Source organism: Camelus dromedarius, chromosome 4, assembly GCF_036321535.1.
Source record: "Camelus dromedarius isolate mCamDro1 chromosome 4, mCamDro1.pat, whole genome shotgun sequence".
NCBI lineage: Eukaryota > Metazoa > Chordata > Mammalia > Artiodactyla > Camelidae > Camelus > Camelus dromedarius.
Window position 1 is genome coordinate 61902745 of NC_087439.1, and position 13694 is coordinate 61916438.

The window sequence follows — 13694 nt, forward strand, 5'->3', positions numbered from 1 at the left end:
ATGATAGATATGTGTATGATATAGATTGTAGTGATGGTTTCAAGAGTGTATACTTGTCTCAGAACTTTATCAGGTTGTAGACATTAAATATGTAGTTATTCATACTTCAATAAGGTGGTGTAAGAACAACAACAGCAAAAAAAAAAAGCCAGCAGAATGCAGACGCAGCATAAACAAATGCATTCCTGGAAAGATTAGGCTGGCTCTGGGAGCTGTGTGTACTGACCTGGGATGGAAGCAGCAGTCTGAGAGCCAGTCGGTGTGGCCCAGTCCTGTGAGGAGCACGTTGCCTCTGGGGAGCCCCACCACCTTCCAGACGCGGTCCTCCCCACAGGAGACTAGGATGTCTTTGTGGGGGTGCACGACAATGCTGCACAGGGAAAGAGAAGGAGAAGTAGTTATGGGGAGATAGCAGTGAATGGTTTCATGCTGCAAATAAATGAGATGGCAAGGATTATTCATTTCAGCCAGGCGGGGCAGCTCACATACAGGGCTGGCCCAGAAGGCAGAAACACCAGGTTCCATGTCCTGGCTACAGCTCTAACTTTTCACCATCAGTGATTGCCATAAATCTAATTATCTTCACTGGATCTCAGATTCCTCATATGAAAAATGGGATGGTTGATTTAGGTGAATGCTCATGTCTAATTCTGAGCTGTAAACAGTAACTCAAGTTTTCATTTTAAGAAGAAAAAGTTATGCCAGTGATAATTTGGTGTTAGGATATTTGGACCAGTAGCCATGACTTTCTACAAATTCAAACTTCTTTTCAGACTACAGTGTATCTTAAATCAGGCCTTATCCAGGAAAAGATCATGAATCATAACCACATTATCATAGATCCATAATAAATTATATAAATGAAACATTAACTCCACGGCTCACTATCTACACAAAGCAAAGGAGCTCAAACTCTGCACTAATACGGCACTTAAATTGGCTTCAGTCAATGCACAGTACACAAATTACAGTAAGAATTCAGGATGCATAAGGCAATTCCCACTCTCTAAAGGCATAGAGGGAAATGAGAAAGAAGTATATAAAATTAATGGTTAACATATGAAGCAGTATTATTTGAACCAGCTATCACTATGGCTCTTGAAATACTGGAGCTAAACCATTCTAAAATCAAGAATCTATAAGGTTAATGTCTGATATTTTATCTATGGCAATGCTTTAATCTTATTTATATAAAGTTTTCATCTATGCTTTACAATGTGATGGGAACGAATGTGCCCAGTGTTAAGCACCTATTAAAATATGAGCCTAAATATTAGCAACAAATTGTTCAATTTCAACATAGCCAACTCAAATCAAAGAGACAATGCATTTACTTGCATATACAGTGAAATGAAACAAATAGTGACCTAAAAAATAAAAATCACACATTAATTTCTCTCACAGTCCATTCTATGAACATCATTGTTCCCTTCTTCTGCAATATAGCCTTTGGGAAATCAATTTCCCAGAGAAATCATGGTCTTTGTCCATGGGTAACTCTAAGGCTTACATGACAGCAAAACTTTTCTCCTTATGGATCACTTCCAGTGATTCCATTAAACTTCAAAATTTTGAGCTGAAAAATCATGTCATTCTATTAGACCCATCCATACAGATTTGCAAATCTATTGAAAACATTCAACTCATGGGCGGGAACCACTTTGAGCAGACCTCTCCTAGTGAAACAGTGTTTCCCTTTTCTCTGACACCTTGCTGCTCAAAATAAACAGGGTAGAAGGGAAGTTATTCATTTTGTAATTCATCACAATGTTGGTTTGTGACTTTCAGAAAGCCAATTCAGGAAAGGAATTTATTACAGCTCAAACTGGGAAGAGGATACATTTATAGAACTAATTAGAAGAAAAATATGATGAGAGGTTAAAAAAAAAAGAATGTCAGATTGAAATGAATTCTATATTCAAACACACATAAGGCAAACCAGATCCTTGAAGCTACTGAGTATGATGTACGTTGGCTCACAGCTTTCCTGGCAGACACATGCACACTTGACTAGATGATAAATTACCCTCTTCAGGTGAAGATAACTAAATTATTGATATTTTTACGAACTTTGAAAGATAAGTTTCCAAAATGACTTTTGCGAGGGGAGCTATTTGTAGAAGTTAAGGAAAATACAAACACAAACCGACTGGTGGTCAGTTTTAGAAGCATTTTTCCAGACTCTTCTGATTCCTTCCACTTTGGGGCCCCCTCCACCTCACCTGCAACCTCTACTTCGACTTCACGTGGCCTGATCCCACCAGTCACTCTCTCTGGTTTCTTTGGGTATACATTCTTTCTCTAACACTGACTCTTTTTTTAAATACATCTTATCTACATATGACTTTTTTTCCTAATCATTTTGGACCCAATTTCAGTCAAACACTGATCTATTCTTTAAAGAGTACAATTTACTTCATCCATGAAAGGGTCTTGAAGTGACCAAAAATATTTCCAGCATGTACAGAGGGGAATTTAATGCTTTCATAACAATCAATTAATAACTACTTATTAAATGAGTCATGGAGTGAGTGTACCAGCCAAGACTGGGTCATGGTGATAAAGATTCCCAATCAAAAGATGCAGAGCTTGATTCAGGTAATTTCCTGTGGGAGATGAACAAGACGGCAAACACAGGTTTAGGGCCACAGACCTGAAATATTTCTGCAGATACAGAGGTTTAGTGAAGTTTAGAGCTATTATCAACTCCACAATGAGGCACGGGTGTCTGAAACCCTCCTCACCGGATCATCATTTAACAATGATAATATCTACCATTGCTTGAAAACTTAATGTGCACCAGAATTTGCACCTAAATGCTTAACTCTCACAGCAAGTAGAATGAAAGCTCACGAGGGCAGGGATTTATGTCTGTCTGTTTGCTGTATACTTGCTGTGTACTCAGCCCCAACAGAGGCTGGCACATATTAGCTACTCAGTAGATACTTCTCAAATGTCTGACTGAGGGACTGACTTTGGTACAATTAGTTTTGTTATTTTATGACTAAGTAAACAGAGGTTGAGATATTACATAAATTGTTCAAGTTTGATAATAGATGAAGGCTGCCTTTGAATCCAGGATGGTTTGATTTTGAGGCTCACGATTGTAGGTATTTTTACTTACTATCAGTCATTTGTAGTTTGTCATTTATATGTGTGTATTGTAAATATCAATAATTCTTATAATAGGGATTGGAGATATTATCATTCTCAGTAAATGTCTAAGTCATTTAGTCACCACTAAGCCCTGAGTTAAAGAACACATCTAGGAATTGTCAAGGTACATGTCAGAGCTGGGTAACCCCTGACCTAACAGTCTTAAAATAAGGGTTAGAGGACCTTACTCTTTATAATTAACATGCTCTGGTGCTGTAAGAGAAACAAGGTGGGTAGCACCCCTCCTACATTCCTGTCTACAAAGGCTTTTGTGCTGATGTACTATGTGTTGCACCTAATAAAATCTTTAATTTGTTCTCTTGTGCCAATATTATGAGCCTTGAACTGTACTCCAAGTTGTCAGAGGACATTAATATTTTTATTCACCTGTTTTCATACAGCACTCTTTAGAGAATAAATATTCTCTGTAAAGAATACATTAAGCATACATAAATGTAGAAGGATACTTAACAAGCATCAATTTCATAGGCATTTAATTTATTGAGGATTTCCCAAGTTTACTCAGGCCTCAACATTTATCATTCTATTTATCTCTGAGTTGGTCTTTTGAAGAAGCTGAAAAATGGGGGAAATAACTAAAACTTTATAGGAATCAGTTCCTGATCTCAGAATTGCATACATTAACTCATTTAGTGGTCATAATACCCCTCTGAGTTAGGTCTACTGTTATTCCCATTTTGCAGATGGGGGAAATGGGAAGAACATGGTATTGCTGTCATAGGTTTTGAGAATTAAATAATGCACGTGAAGAACGCAGGGCAGTGCTAGACGCATGATGAAAACTCAGTGAGCAGTGTCACAGCGCAGAGAGAGGGGGCTGAAGCCCGACTGTCCAGATGTGAACACTGGCCGAGAACTTACTAGCAAATCATACTGCTCAACCTCTACAGCATGAGGATCCTGATTTGTGGAAACGAGGGAATTCGAAAACTGATTCAAAAGGGTGTCGTGTTGTGAGGACAAGTTGGCACAGGTAAAGCCCCTGGAAAGACAGCTAAACATGGTCAGCTTTCCATAAATATTAGCTACTACTTTCATTCAACATTATTGCACTTGACTGTAACCTGGCCTTTCACGTAGTTACCTTTTATAATCCACACATACCTCTTTTAAAGATCACAGGTAGTAAATTTAGGATGTAAAATGTAATTATTTATAGAAAGATGATGTTTCTGTATGGCTTTGAGATACACCAGACGTTGCTAGGCTTTATTTGATGTTAAATCCTCTCACAAAAATGCAGCCCCTACACATGATACTTTCACAAATTATTCAAAGGAAGATTTGCGGTTGCCTCTTTCATAATATGGCTTTTAGGAATGCACTGAGGGAAACAGTGGACAGTGTGTACACACTGACTCCTTTCCCTGCCTTCATGTATACAGCTGGCATCAAGTAGTTGCCGGTTATCAGGGATGGCCTCTGAGGGGCCCTGGGCATGCCAAGCTAGTAACACAGTTCCTCTCTTCAAGCTCTGTCCACAAATAGGTATCCCTCTTATAACCAACCACAAAACTACTTTCATTCTCAAAGACGTCTTCCCGAAGTTCTAATTAATAAGAATAATGAGCTCTTACTTAATATCTTTCTGGCACCTGCCCTAAGTGCCACAAAGTCATTTTACTTTAAACTTTGAATATAACCTTTCTGCTTCCCTTTAACTTACTATTAATTATAATTGCAAGACTCGAAGACAAAGGCCCTGTCACCTCATTCCCAAGTTAATAAGCTTGTGACGAGAGTGAAAATAGTACAGGAAAACATCTTAAGAATTCAGAAAAAAAAAACTTGGGTGAATGCTAGCCCTGCTTCTTAATCAAGTCATGTCCTGATGAAGTATCCATAAAATGTTTTGTTAAACAATATACCAGGGATATTACATAAAATATTATGTTCTAGCAGAGATTTTTCTTTCTTTTATAATAGGACACATCCCTTATAACAGACCACATGATATACACTTCAAAAGCTCTCCTTGCTAATTGAAATTGTTCTTTGCAGTAGTGGCATTACACGAGGATATTTTGGAGGGAATATGCGTAGGTGTACGGTGAACACTATTAATTATCAGTAGAGTCGCTGACATAAGCACCACTGTTAGACTTTTCAAAGAGAAGAATATTAATCTAAAAAAAGATTGTCACGAGAAAGACTAATTAGATACCCCTGTCTTCACTGGGTTATTCAGCATTGTAAATGTTTCCTTCGCTTCAGTTCTTAGGCTCTAATTATTTCCAACACAGAAGATGAACAATGGATTGAAAAAGAATCAGTATCAATATGTGTGTCCATGAACAGTGGGTGACCACTTATCTACGCGTCCTTAACGACAGCACACACTCACACACTGCATATGCTTTTATCCAGCTTACCAGGACGAACACAGATAAAAGATTTGTCTGACTGTTGCCTAGCTAATAACTGCATCTTATATTTGGAAATGCATCAGGATTTACAAAGCACTCTAACATGCAACTTTTCTTCTTTATTTCAACAAATATGGATAAAGAGCCTATGATGCTGTATGCAGAACAGACAGGGGCATCACAGGGATCTTACGTGTGAATGTGAGGAAACACAATAGCAGTAACAAAGTGACTGAACGAAATAACCCAGCTGCAAGAAAAACATAACAAAGGGAAATGACAATAACTTGAAGGAAAAGTTATTTTCAGTGAGGTGGTTACTAGAGTCCTCATTGAAGACATGACATTCCAGCTGAGATCAGAATAGCAGGAAGAAAGAGGCATCTTTAGGACAATTTAGGGGCAGGCGGTTTTAGGCACAGGTAACTGTACATGCAAAAGGGCAAAAGAGCTGGTGTATTGAAAGGACAAAAGGAAGGTGAGGGTCACTGCAGAGAGTGACAAAGACTGGGGTCCAGGATGGATGAGGAGCAGGTGGAAGCCAAGGACTAGATCCTGCGGGGCCTCATAGGCTGAGAAAAGACTGAAATTTACCCTAACATCATCAAATGGTTTTAAGTAGGAGACTGATAATACAAATAATAATTATTTAAAAGATCTCCCAGTTCCTGTGTGGAAAATGAGAGCAAGAGAAGAAATCAAGACAACAGCTAGGGGTATACAGTGGTAAGTTAGTAATAATGACTTTAGATCCACTTAACATAACAGTTCCTCATTATTACGACAGATGTCACTTTAGTATATTAACATTTTTGCCATCATCTCCAGGGAAAGTCAATTCATAGTTCTTTTCACTAATAAAGAATATTAAATAATTAAGTATACTTTAAAAAGTCTTAAAGTAAAATGGATTAAAAGTCATAAAACAAATTAAAAGTATGTACAAAACAAATCAGAAATCTGCCAAAATAAGACAGCAGGTCTCATTCTTTTTTAGAAGTCAGTGAAGAAAATGTGAAAATATGAAATCTTAATACTTCCCTGGCACTTTAAGTTTAGAAATGTAATATTAGCTAAATAAATAAATAAAAATGTAATATTACAGATTGTATTCATCAGGATCTGGAAAATGGTACCTTCCTTTCATTTTTGCTGAATAGGTGAGGCATTTTCACAGTTTATGGATTTATTAATAATGCACCAGGGGGTAGTCAGAAAGGTTAACATTTCCACACAACTTTCTAAGAATCTGTTTTGTTATTATATTGGCACCAATTTATACGTTTAAACAGAAGCTTTAGTTAAATATCAAATATAATCACAAAGGTCAGTTAGCTACTCTTAATCAGACATTGAATTAAACCTAATTAAATTGACTATTTATAAATAAGGGCAATACCATCTTTGCTACCTCTTCTGTATACTAATATAAATGCTCCATTGAAATTTGTAGATTTGTATTTTTTATAAGAAAAAATTCCCCCAATACGTATTCAAATGTAAAGATTTTCGACCAACATTCAACTCAAACATCATTTATCAAAAGTCAACATATATGTGAATATGCAGCCTAATAATCTTGCAAAATATACTCTCACCTCAACTGCACGGCTGGATATCTTTGTTTCATGGGGTGAGGGGAGCTTCCACATTGGTTAGTGCACAGTCAGGCCATTTCCCAATTATCTCCCAAAAGAAAATTCTTAAGATCTGGGACCAGTGGCCTTCGTGAAGTCATTTAAACTGATTATGTTTCTGTTTCTTCACCTTAAATAAATGTGATATCATATATACTGTCTCTTTCACTTTATTCTTGTTTCATTCTTATTTTTTTTATTAAATAAAACAAAACTTAGAAAAGGATATTCTTAAGCTAAATATAATTTCCATCTTTTCCAAAAGCTATTGTTCCAGGAGTTGCTCTAATATGTGGGGGAAAAAGCCATTTCAAAATATACAGAGTCAAGTAAAAAAAAGAACTTTATAAACTCCAAAGACAGGGGAAGGTAGGCCCCCCAAATTTTGATAAATGGAATAAAGAAGATCAGTGAAACTGGTTAACTACTTCTAGATTTATGAATATCTCCTGGAACCTTCCTGCTACCTTAGCAGCTGAATATTTTATGCTACATAGTTTTACACGAACTGCGCTTCGTGTTTTGAAATCGCTGTAGTTCTTTATGGTTTAACAAGTTTGAAAAGTTACATTACACATTTATGTTCTTAAGAAACCCATTTCAGTAATAAAGTTTATTTGGTTATTTCATGTTTCAGCAATCTACAAGAATTCTGTGTAGTTATGAATAAATAATTTTTCCACTTCACATCTCCTTAGTATATTAGTGACATAGAATAGATGCTTTTTTAAGCTAAAATCAAACATTTTCATGGTAAGAGCTCTATCATGAAACTCTCTTTTCAAGGAGGGCACTTAGAAATATAACTGACATATAATCTAGGAATAATTGGAAGTGTTACTACTTAAGACATGGAACTTCAGTACATTTATACCTTGAAGTATAGTACAATAGTCTGTTCTGAACTTGGACCAATTTATTAGAAACCACCAAGCCAGTGGGATGACTGTGATGTGATGTTTAACAACTGATGACTTCTTTTGGTACTTATTTGATAAATAAATTAGAAAGCCAAAACTAATTATGTATAGTTGGTTTATTATTAAGGAGTACTAACTAAAATTCAGCACTCTTTTACAAAGTAAGTTTTGGGATTTAAGGGACACATACTGAAATTATCATAAGTTATATAAATCATGCTGAGTCTCAATTTCTACACTGAAAAATGAGCTAAGACAATGAATTTACATCATCATGCCTCATTTGTGTCAGAGACCACGTGGCAGAACTGATGGGGACAAGAAAAGGGAATGGATTGGCACTCACTGTGTGTAGCTGCTCATGTTAGAGGAAGCTAGAGACCTGCGGCGGGGGGGCCCCCAGTCAATTTCCAGTGGATGAAGGGAAAGAAACAGAGACTCGTATGAAGGGGACAGGAGTAAGAACGGAGGTTATAAAAGCATTTCACTAAATCTATTCAAAAACACAAACAAGTTGAATTCAGAGATGGCTACCATATGTATATAGCCAGAATTGATGAAAAAACTAAAAAGTGTAAGTTTAAAGAGTAGAATTAGGTGGCCAGTCGGGCCAAGGTGAATTCTGATAAACAAAACACAGTGAGACATAAGTCCTAAAGCAGGAACAAGGTAGACAGAAATGCATCCAAATGATGGCAGATTAAGAAAAGCAAGAAACAGACATGAAACGGGTCCTGATAACTGGCCACGCTGTGAGATGCTGCTTCATCTGTCTTTTATCCCCATGCTTTTGTCTCTGCATCAGAGATGCTACTGACCTCCTCCTTCTTCTACTCCATGTGAAAGAAGCAAAAATAAAGATGGTATTGACTCCTTGTTCTATTTCCAGCTGCCCAATTTGGGTAAGAAAAGGGTGCAGAGAAAGCAACCCAAGCAGCAACCTGCTACTGAGACAGAAACGGGGCAGGGCACAGCCATTCAAGGAATCCTACAGCAATTAACATCAAAATAGTGAAAGAGTCAACCCCCAGCAGGCCGTGAGGCTCAGGATGATGAGAGATTTCACTTCTAGTATATCTTAAGCTTCATCATATGCTTACTGTAATATATCAACATGGTGAATAACATGCCCACAGGCACTATGGCCGTCCCAAGGCTAGCCACAAAAGGTCAAAGAGTGGAAAACGGCCAGCTTCCTGGGAATCCCAGCCGCTTCCCCTTGGACTGGTCCTTCTACTTATTAGCATATAAAGCCACCAAGCCCATAAAAACCAGCAACACAGCGCCTTGCGGCCGCCCCTCTCTCCCCCTCTTCAGAGACGGCCCACACTCTTTCTACGGAGTGTGTACCTACTTTTAATCTGAGCACCCAACCCCCACACCTCATGGCCTTTCTCTTGCCTTTCAATGTATCTCTCTGAATAAATCTACCTTGACTCAACTGTGGCTCGCTCTTGAATTCTTTCCTGTGTGAAGCCAAGGACCCACACTTGGCGGGGCACGTCCCAGGGGCTCAACTGAGACCTGGGACACAGCCCTCCTCACGCCCCACATCTGTTTTCCTGCATCACTACCATCTCAGGGAAGCGCTGGAGCTTCCGTTCTCACCCAGCCCAATATTCAATCAGTTAGAACAGGAGTAACTACACAGATACTCAATTCCGTGATTTATTATCTACCCTGAGTTCTCCCAAATTCAGTTGGAGAGATAAAAGGTGTGCACCATTCCCAGCTCTCTCGAGCACACAGCTTAATGAACCCTCCTTTTATAAATTACTCCAATTACTTTTCTCATTGGGGCACTAAACGTCTACAGCACAGACCCCTCTCGAAATAACCCAACGCTTCTCCTGTACCATAAAGCTCTGCCTCTGCCTCCAGTTGTGTGTTATGTGCTTGTGTTTGTGTCTGTGTCTGTGTGTTTGTGTATGTGAGTGTGTGTGCCAGTGTGTGTCCGTGTATAGTTTGTATTTTCACATTTTGTTGTCCTTAGCAAGGAGAGGGAATCTCACTGCAAGGGCAATCAGGAGAGGCGGTCAAGTGTTTGCTGCAGTGTTAATTAACCCCCTAACCCTGCTTGTTTAAACTCCCCCATCTTCTTGTCCTATCTTTACCTCACTCATGTAAGTAAAAGAATGCGTAAGACACTTTGGTTCTGTGTGCTTGCACACTCGGCTTTATCTCTTCCCAGTATAAGGTTTCAGTGACCTGTACAATCTGATTTAATAACTGCACTTATTTTCAATCTATTTAATATCTTTCCATCCTCTTGTACAACGTATCAGTGCTTCCCTTGGCTGCTCCCCCCACATTAAACACTTACTCTTGTATATCACTGAAAGTTTGTTTTTTTCTTCTTTTTCATAACACAGACTTAAGGTAAATAAAGCTAACTGTTACAGATACACTTTTAATACCTTGTGTCTTTTGAGATACTCCCTTTTTAGAATCAGAAAAAAAAAGTTCTTTTCACATTTTCTCCACTTACTGTGCTGAAATAAAACATATCTTGTATACATATTATTTTGAATTTATTAAATTTTATGTTCATTTTAAGAATCTAACTAGGTAAATAAAAATAAAATATTAACAATTTAAAATATTCCCATTTAATATCTCATGCATTTGTTTTCTTATGACAGTTTGCACAAGAGAAAGTATTTAAAGTATTGTATAAATCATAGCATTTAGAGTCATACGCATTGGACACTGGAGCCAGAGAGACTGCTCATTTGGATATATACCATGTTACATATTCATTGTGAAAAACACTGAATTCCAAGTTCACTCTCCAAGCCTCTTATAATTTTGGGCCTCATCCTGTATTTTCAATTTATTTATACTGCTATGTGTGTATAATTATTTTATTATCTTACAAAAATTTTTAATTTGGAAGGCAAATCTATTTTAAAAAGAGTTATATCATACATAGATGAGTGATTAAAAATGATTTCAACATTTCACTAATCAATAAAATAAGAATATGAAATATTTTTTCTCTGTTGTTGTTTTTGTTATCTGAGGCATTTAACTTAGTCTTCCAAAAACTAATGAATATGGTGAATATTGAATAAAATGATATATTTTTCAAATTTCACTTTCTTTGACCTAATAATCTTTAACCTGTTAGAAATTCCAAAACATTTTGCTGTAAGTGATTGTAGTCTTGTTAGAAATTAGAGATGACCAAAATCACTGTTTTAATTTCTATCAATTTAGCCCCTCTTTATCAATTACCATAATTTCCCTATAATTTTTGTTCTTCTTTCTTTATGACCATATCTTTTCCATCTGATCCTTGAATGTTAGGCTGAGACAGAATTCTTACACTGGATACTCCTCCCATGTAAATTTTCCCATCCCTCATTTCAGGTTTCATTTGATCATGCTACTAAATTGTTCGAAATGTCAAGAGAAGTAGAAAATCCTGATGCAAAATGAATATTTCCTGTTTTTACCTTCTGTTTGCTGACAGTCTGAAGATAAAAGGACAGCAATTAGAAGGCAACTAGTTCCTTGACCTTTAGGTTTAAATTTTCTTTTCCTAGTAACCACTGCCACCCAGACCTGATGCTCTGAACTATGAACAATCTACAACTTTTACAAATGGCTCTAAACAATTTAAATCACTGTAATTTTCATATAATTATGAAAGATGGTTAGAGGGAAGCCTCTCCCCAGGTCTTGTGTGTTTTAATGAGGAATTTCCAGTAAAAGTTACACTCCAGGCCTCTCTCCACCCCATCACTCACTCCTTTTGAGGATGTGGGAAAAACTTACCTGAAAGGCTGTAATGGCAACTCTGGAGTAATGGACAGATTTACAAAGGTCATCTTCTTCTAACTTCTGTCCCTCCTCTGGATCAGCCTGCCTGCAGCGAACGCACATTTCCAACCCTTCCGTGTTGTGCACTGATTGCAAGGATAGGCCCCTGTGTGATAGGCCAGCTGTCACTCAGCATTATCAACGCCCCACTAGGTTAGCCTATTTGCAAGGAGTTGAATGCTTATTTATAAATTGTACATGTAATTTTTTTGCGAAATATATAGAGATCTCATTTCTTACCACTAAATGAATCATGAAAACAAAAGCAAAAGCCAAAACACACATAAACCAAGAACCAAAGAGTTCTGAGGAGACCGCCAAGAAAATAAGTCTACTTTCAAAATGTACAAAGTGTAAGTGCACATTATATGTACCGCAGTAATAATAGACGCTATTCAGATTAACCCTTTAGTCCCTTGTTTGTAAGACTAACCCAGTAGATGGTTCTCCATGTGAAAGAATTACATCTCACAAGATTCTAAACTTTCTGAATTCAGGAAAGAAATAAAAGTATACTCTTAAGAAGAAAATTATTCAAAACCCACAATTCTTAACTCATGTATTGCATGGAATGTTATGATGCTTTCGTATTTCATTAGCCTTAAAAAAGGTTATATGATGTAGACCTATTTTACAAGACTCTAGAAATTTATATGAATGCTTAATTATGAATTTAAAAATCATTTAGTAACTATACCTCATCCCATCTTTGCCATTAAAATATTCTGTTTCTTACCATTGAGAAAGTAGATCCTACAGAATGTAGAGATTCAGATAAGATTTTTTCTTATTAATATAACCTAGATTTTGATTACCTCAATAGTTGTGTCACTATGCAAAAGCTCCAAAACAGTAAAGTACAGAATTAGGGGTCAGAAGTTTTCTAAAAATGTATGAATAATTTTGACACAATGAACACAGCTATAATTAGAGTCCACAAGAAAGAGTATTCTCTGTACTTAAAAAATAAGTCCTCAATTACCAAAAGGCTGCATTATATTTCATTAACTTAACCATGTAACTCCACTTTAAACCTGAAAAGTAATAAAACCTCAAAAATATATCAACAATTAAGTCAAAACTGCAAGCATCAAGAGTAATGCTAAGCCCACGCAAATTATTGCTATAGTTAAGTGGTTTTCAAAATTTAAGTCTATTTCCATTAAACTAATTATTTCACTCATTTTATTAAGAGGTTTCTTCAGGAAAAAAAATTAACAGTACTAATAACCATCACACAAATAGTAAAGCTGTTAAGTAGACCAACGATCTAAAATACTCTTGTGTCCCATCAGCTTCCCACCAAGAGAAGAAACAATCTTGTTACAACCTGAGTCTGTACTTACCTCCCCACTGTTCTTACTCTTTTAGCCACAATTGTCATGCTCATGACTACTTTTTCAGGGATGTTTGGGCTTAACAAAATCTGTCTGTCTGTCTCTCATATTTTTAAGGGCAATTGATCCAAAAACAAAAGCAAAAAAGGCACAATAATGTCTTCTTCCTCCAAACTATACCCTCCCTGATTCACAAACAAGCTCAATAATACACACAATGTTCTTTTCAACTTTACTGTGTTGCTTCTGCTGCCTGGTGACAGCTTGTTCTTCCAGAAGACACACAATACTCTACCCCTCTTCCCACTCACCAATCTTAGCCCTACTTGAGACTCAGAAATCCTGTTTCAAAGATTACCCCTTCCAAGAAGTCTTTCTTGGTTTCCTCTAACTGGTAGCCTTCTTCCACATGTGAACCTTCACGGTGCTTTT

General features: G+C 37.0%; 1 protein-coding gene across 1 annotated transcript in view; it reads right to left on the bottom strand.

Moving 5' to 3' along the window:
• Nucleotides 1–13694, bottom strand: part of SPAG16 (sperm associated antigen 16) — a 774014-nt gene that overhangs the window by 398393 nt on the left and 361927 nt on the right. The window contains exon 11 of the mRNA XM_031451824.2: nt 227–370. Coding sequence (XP_031307684.1) covers nt 227–370 — 144 coding nt within the window. The remainder of the gene's footprint in view (nt 1–226; nt 371–13694) is intronic.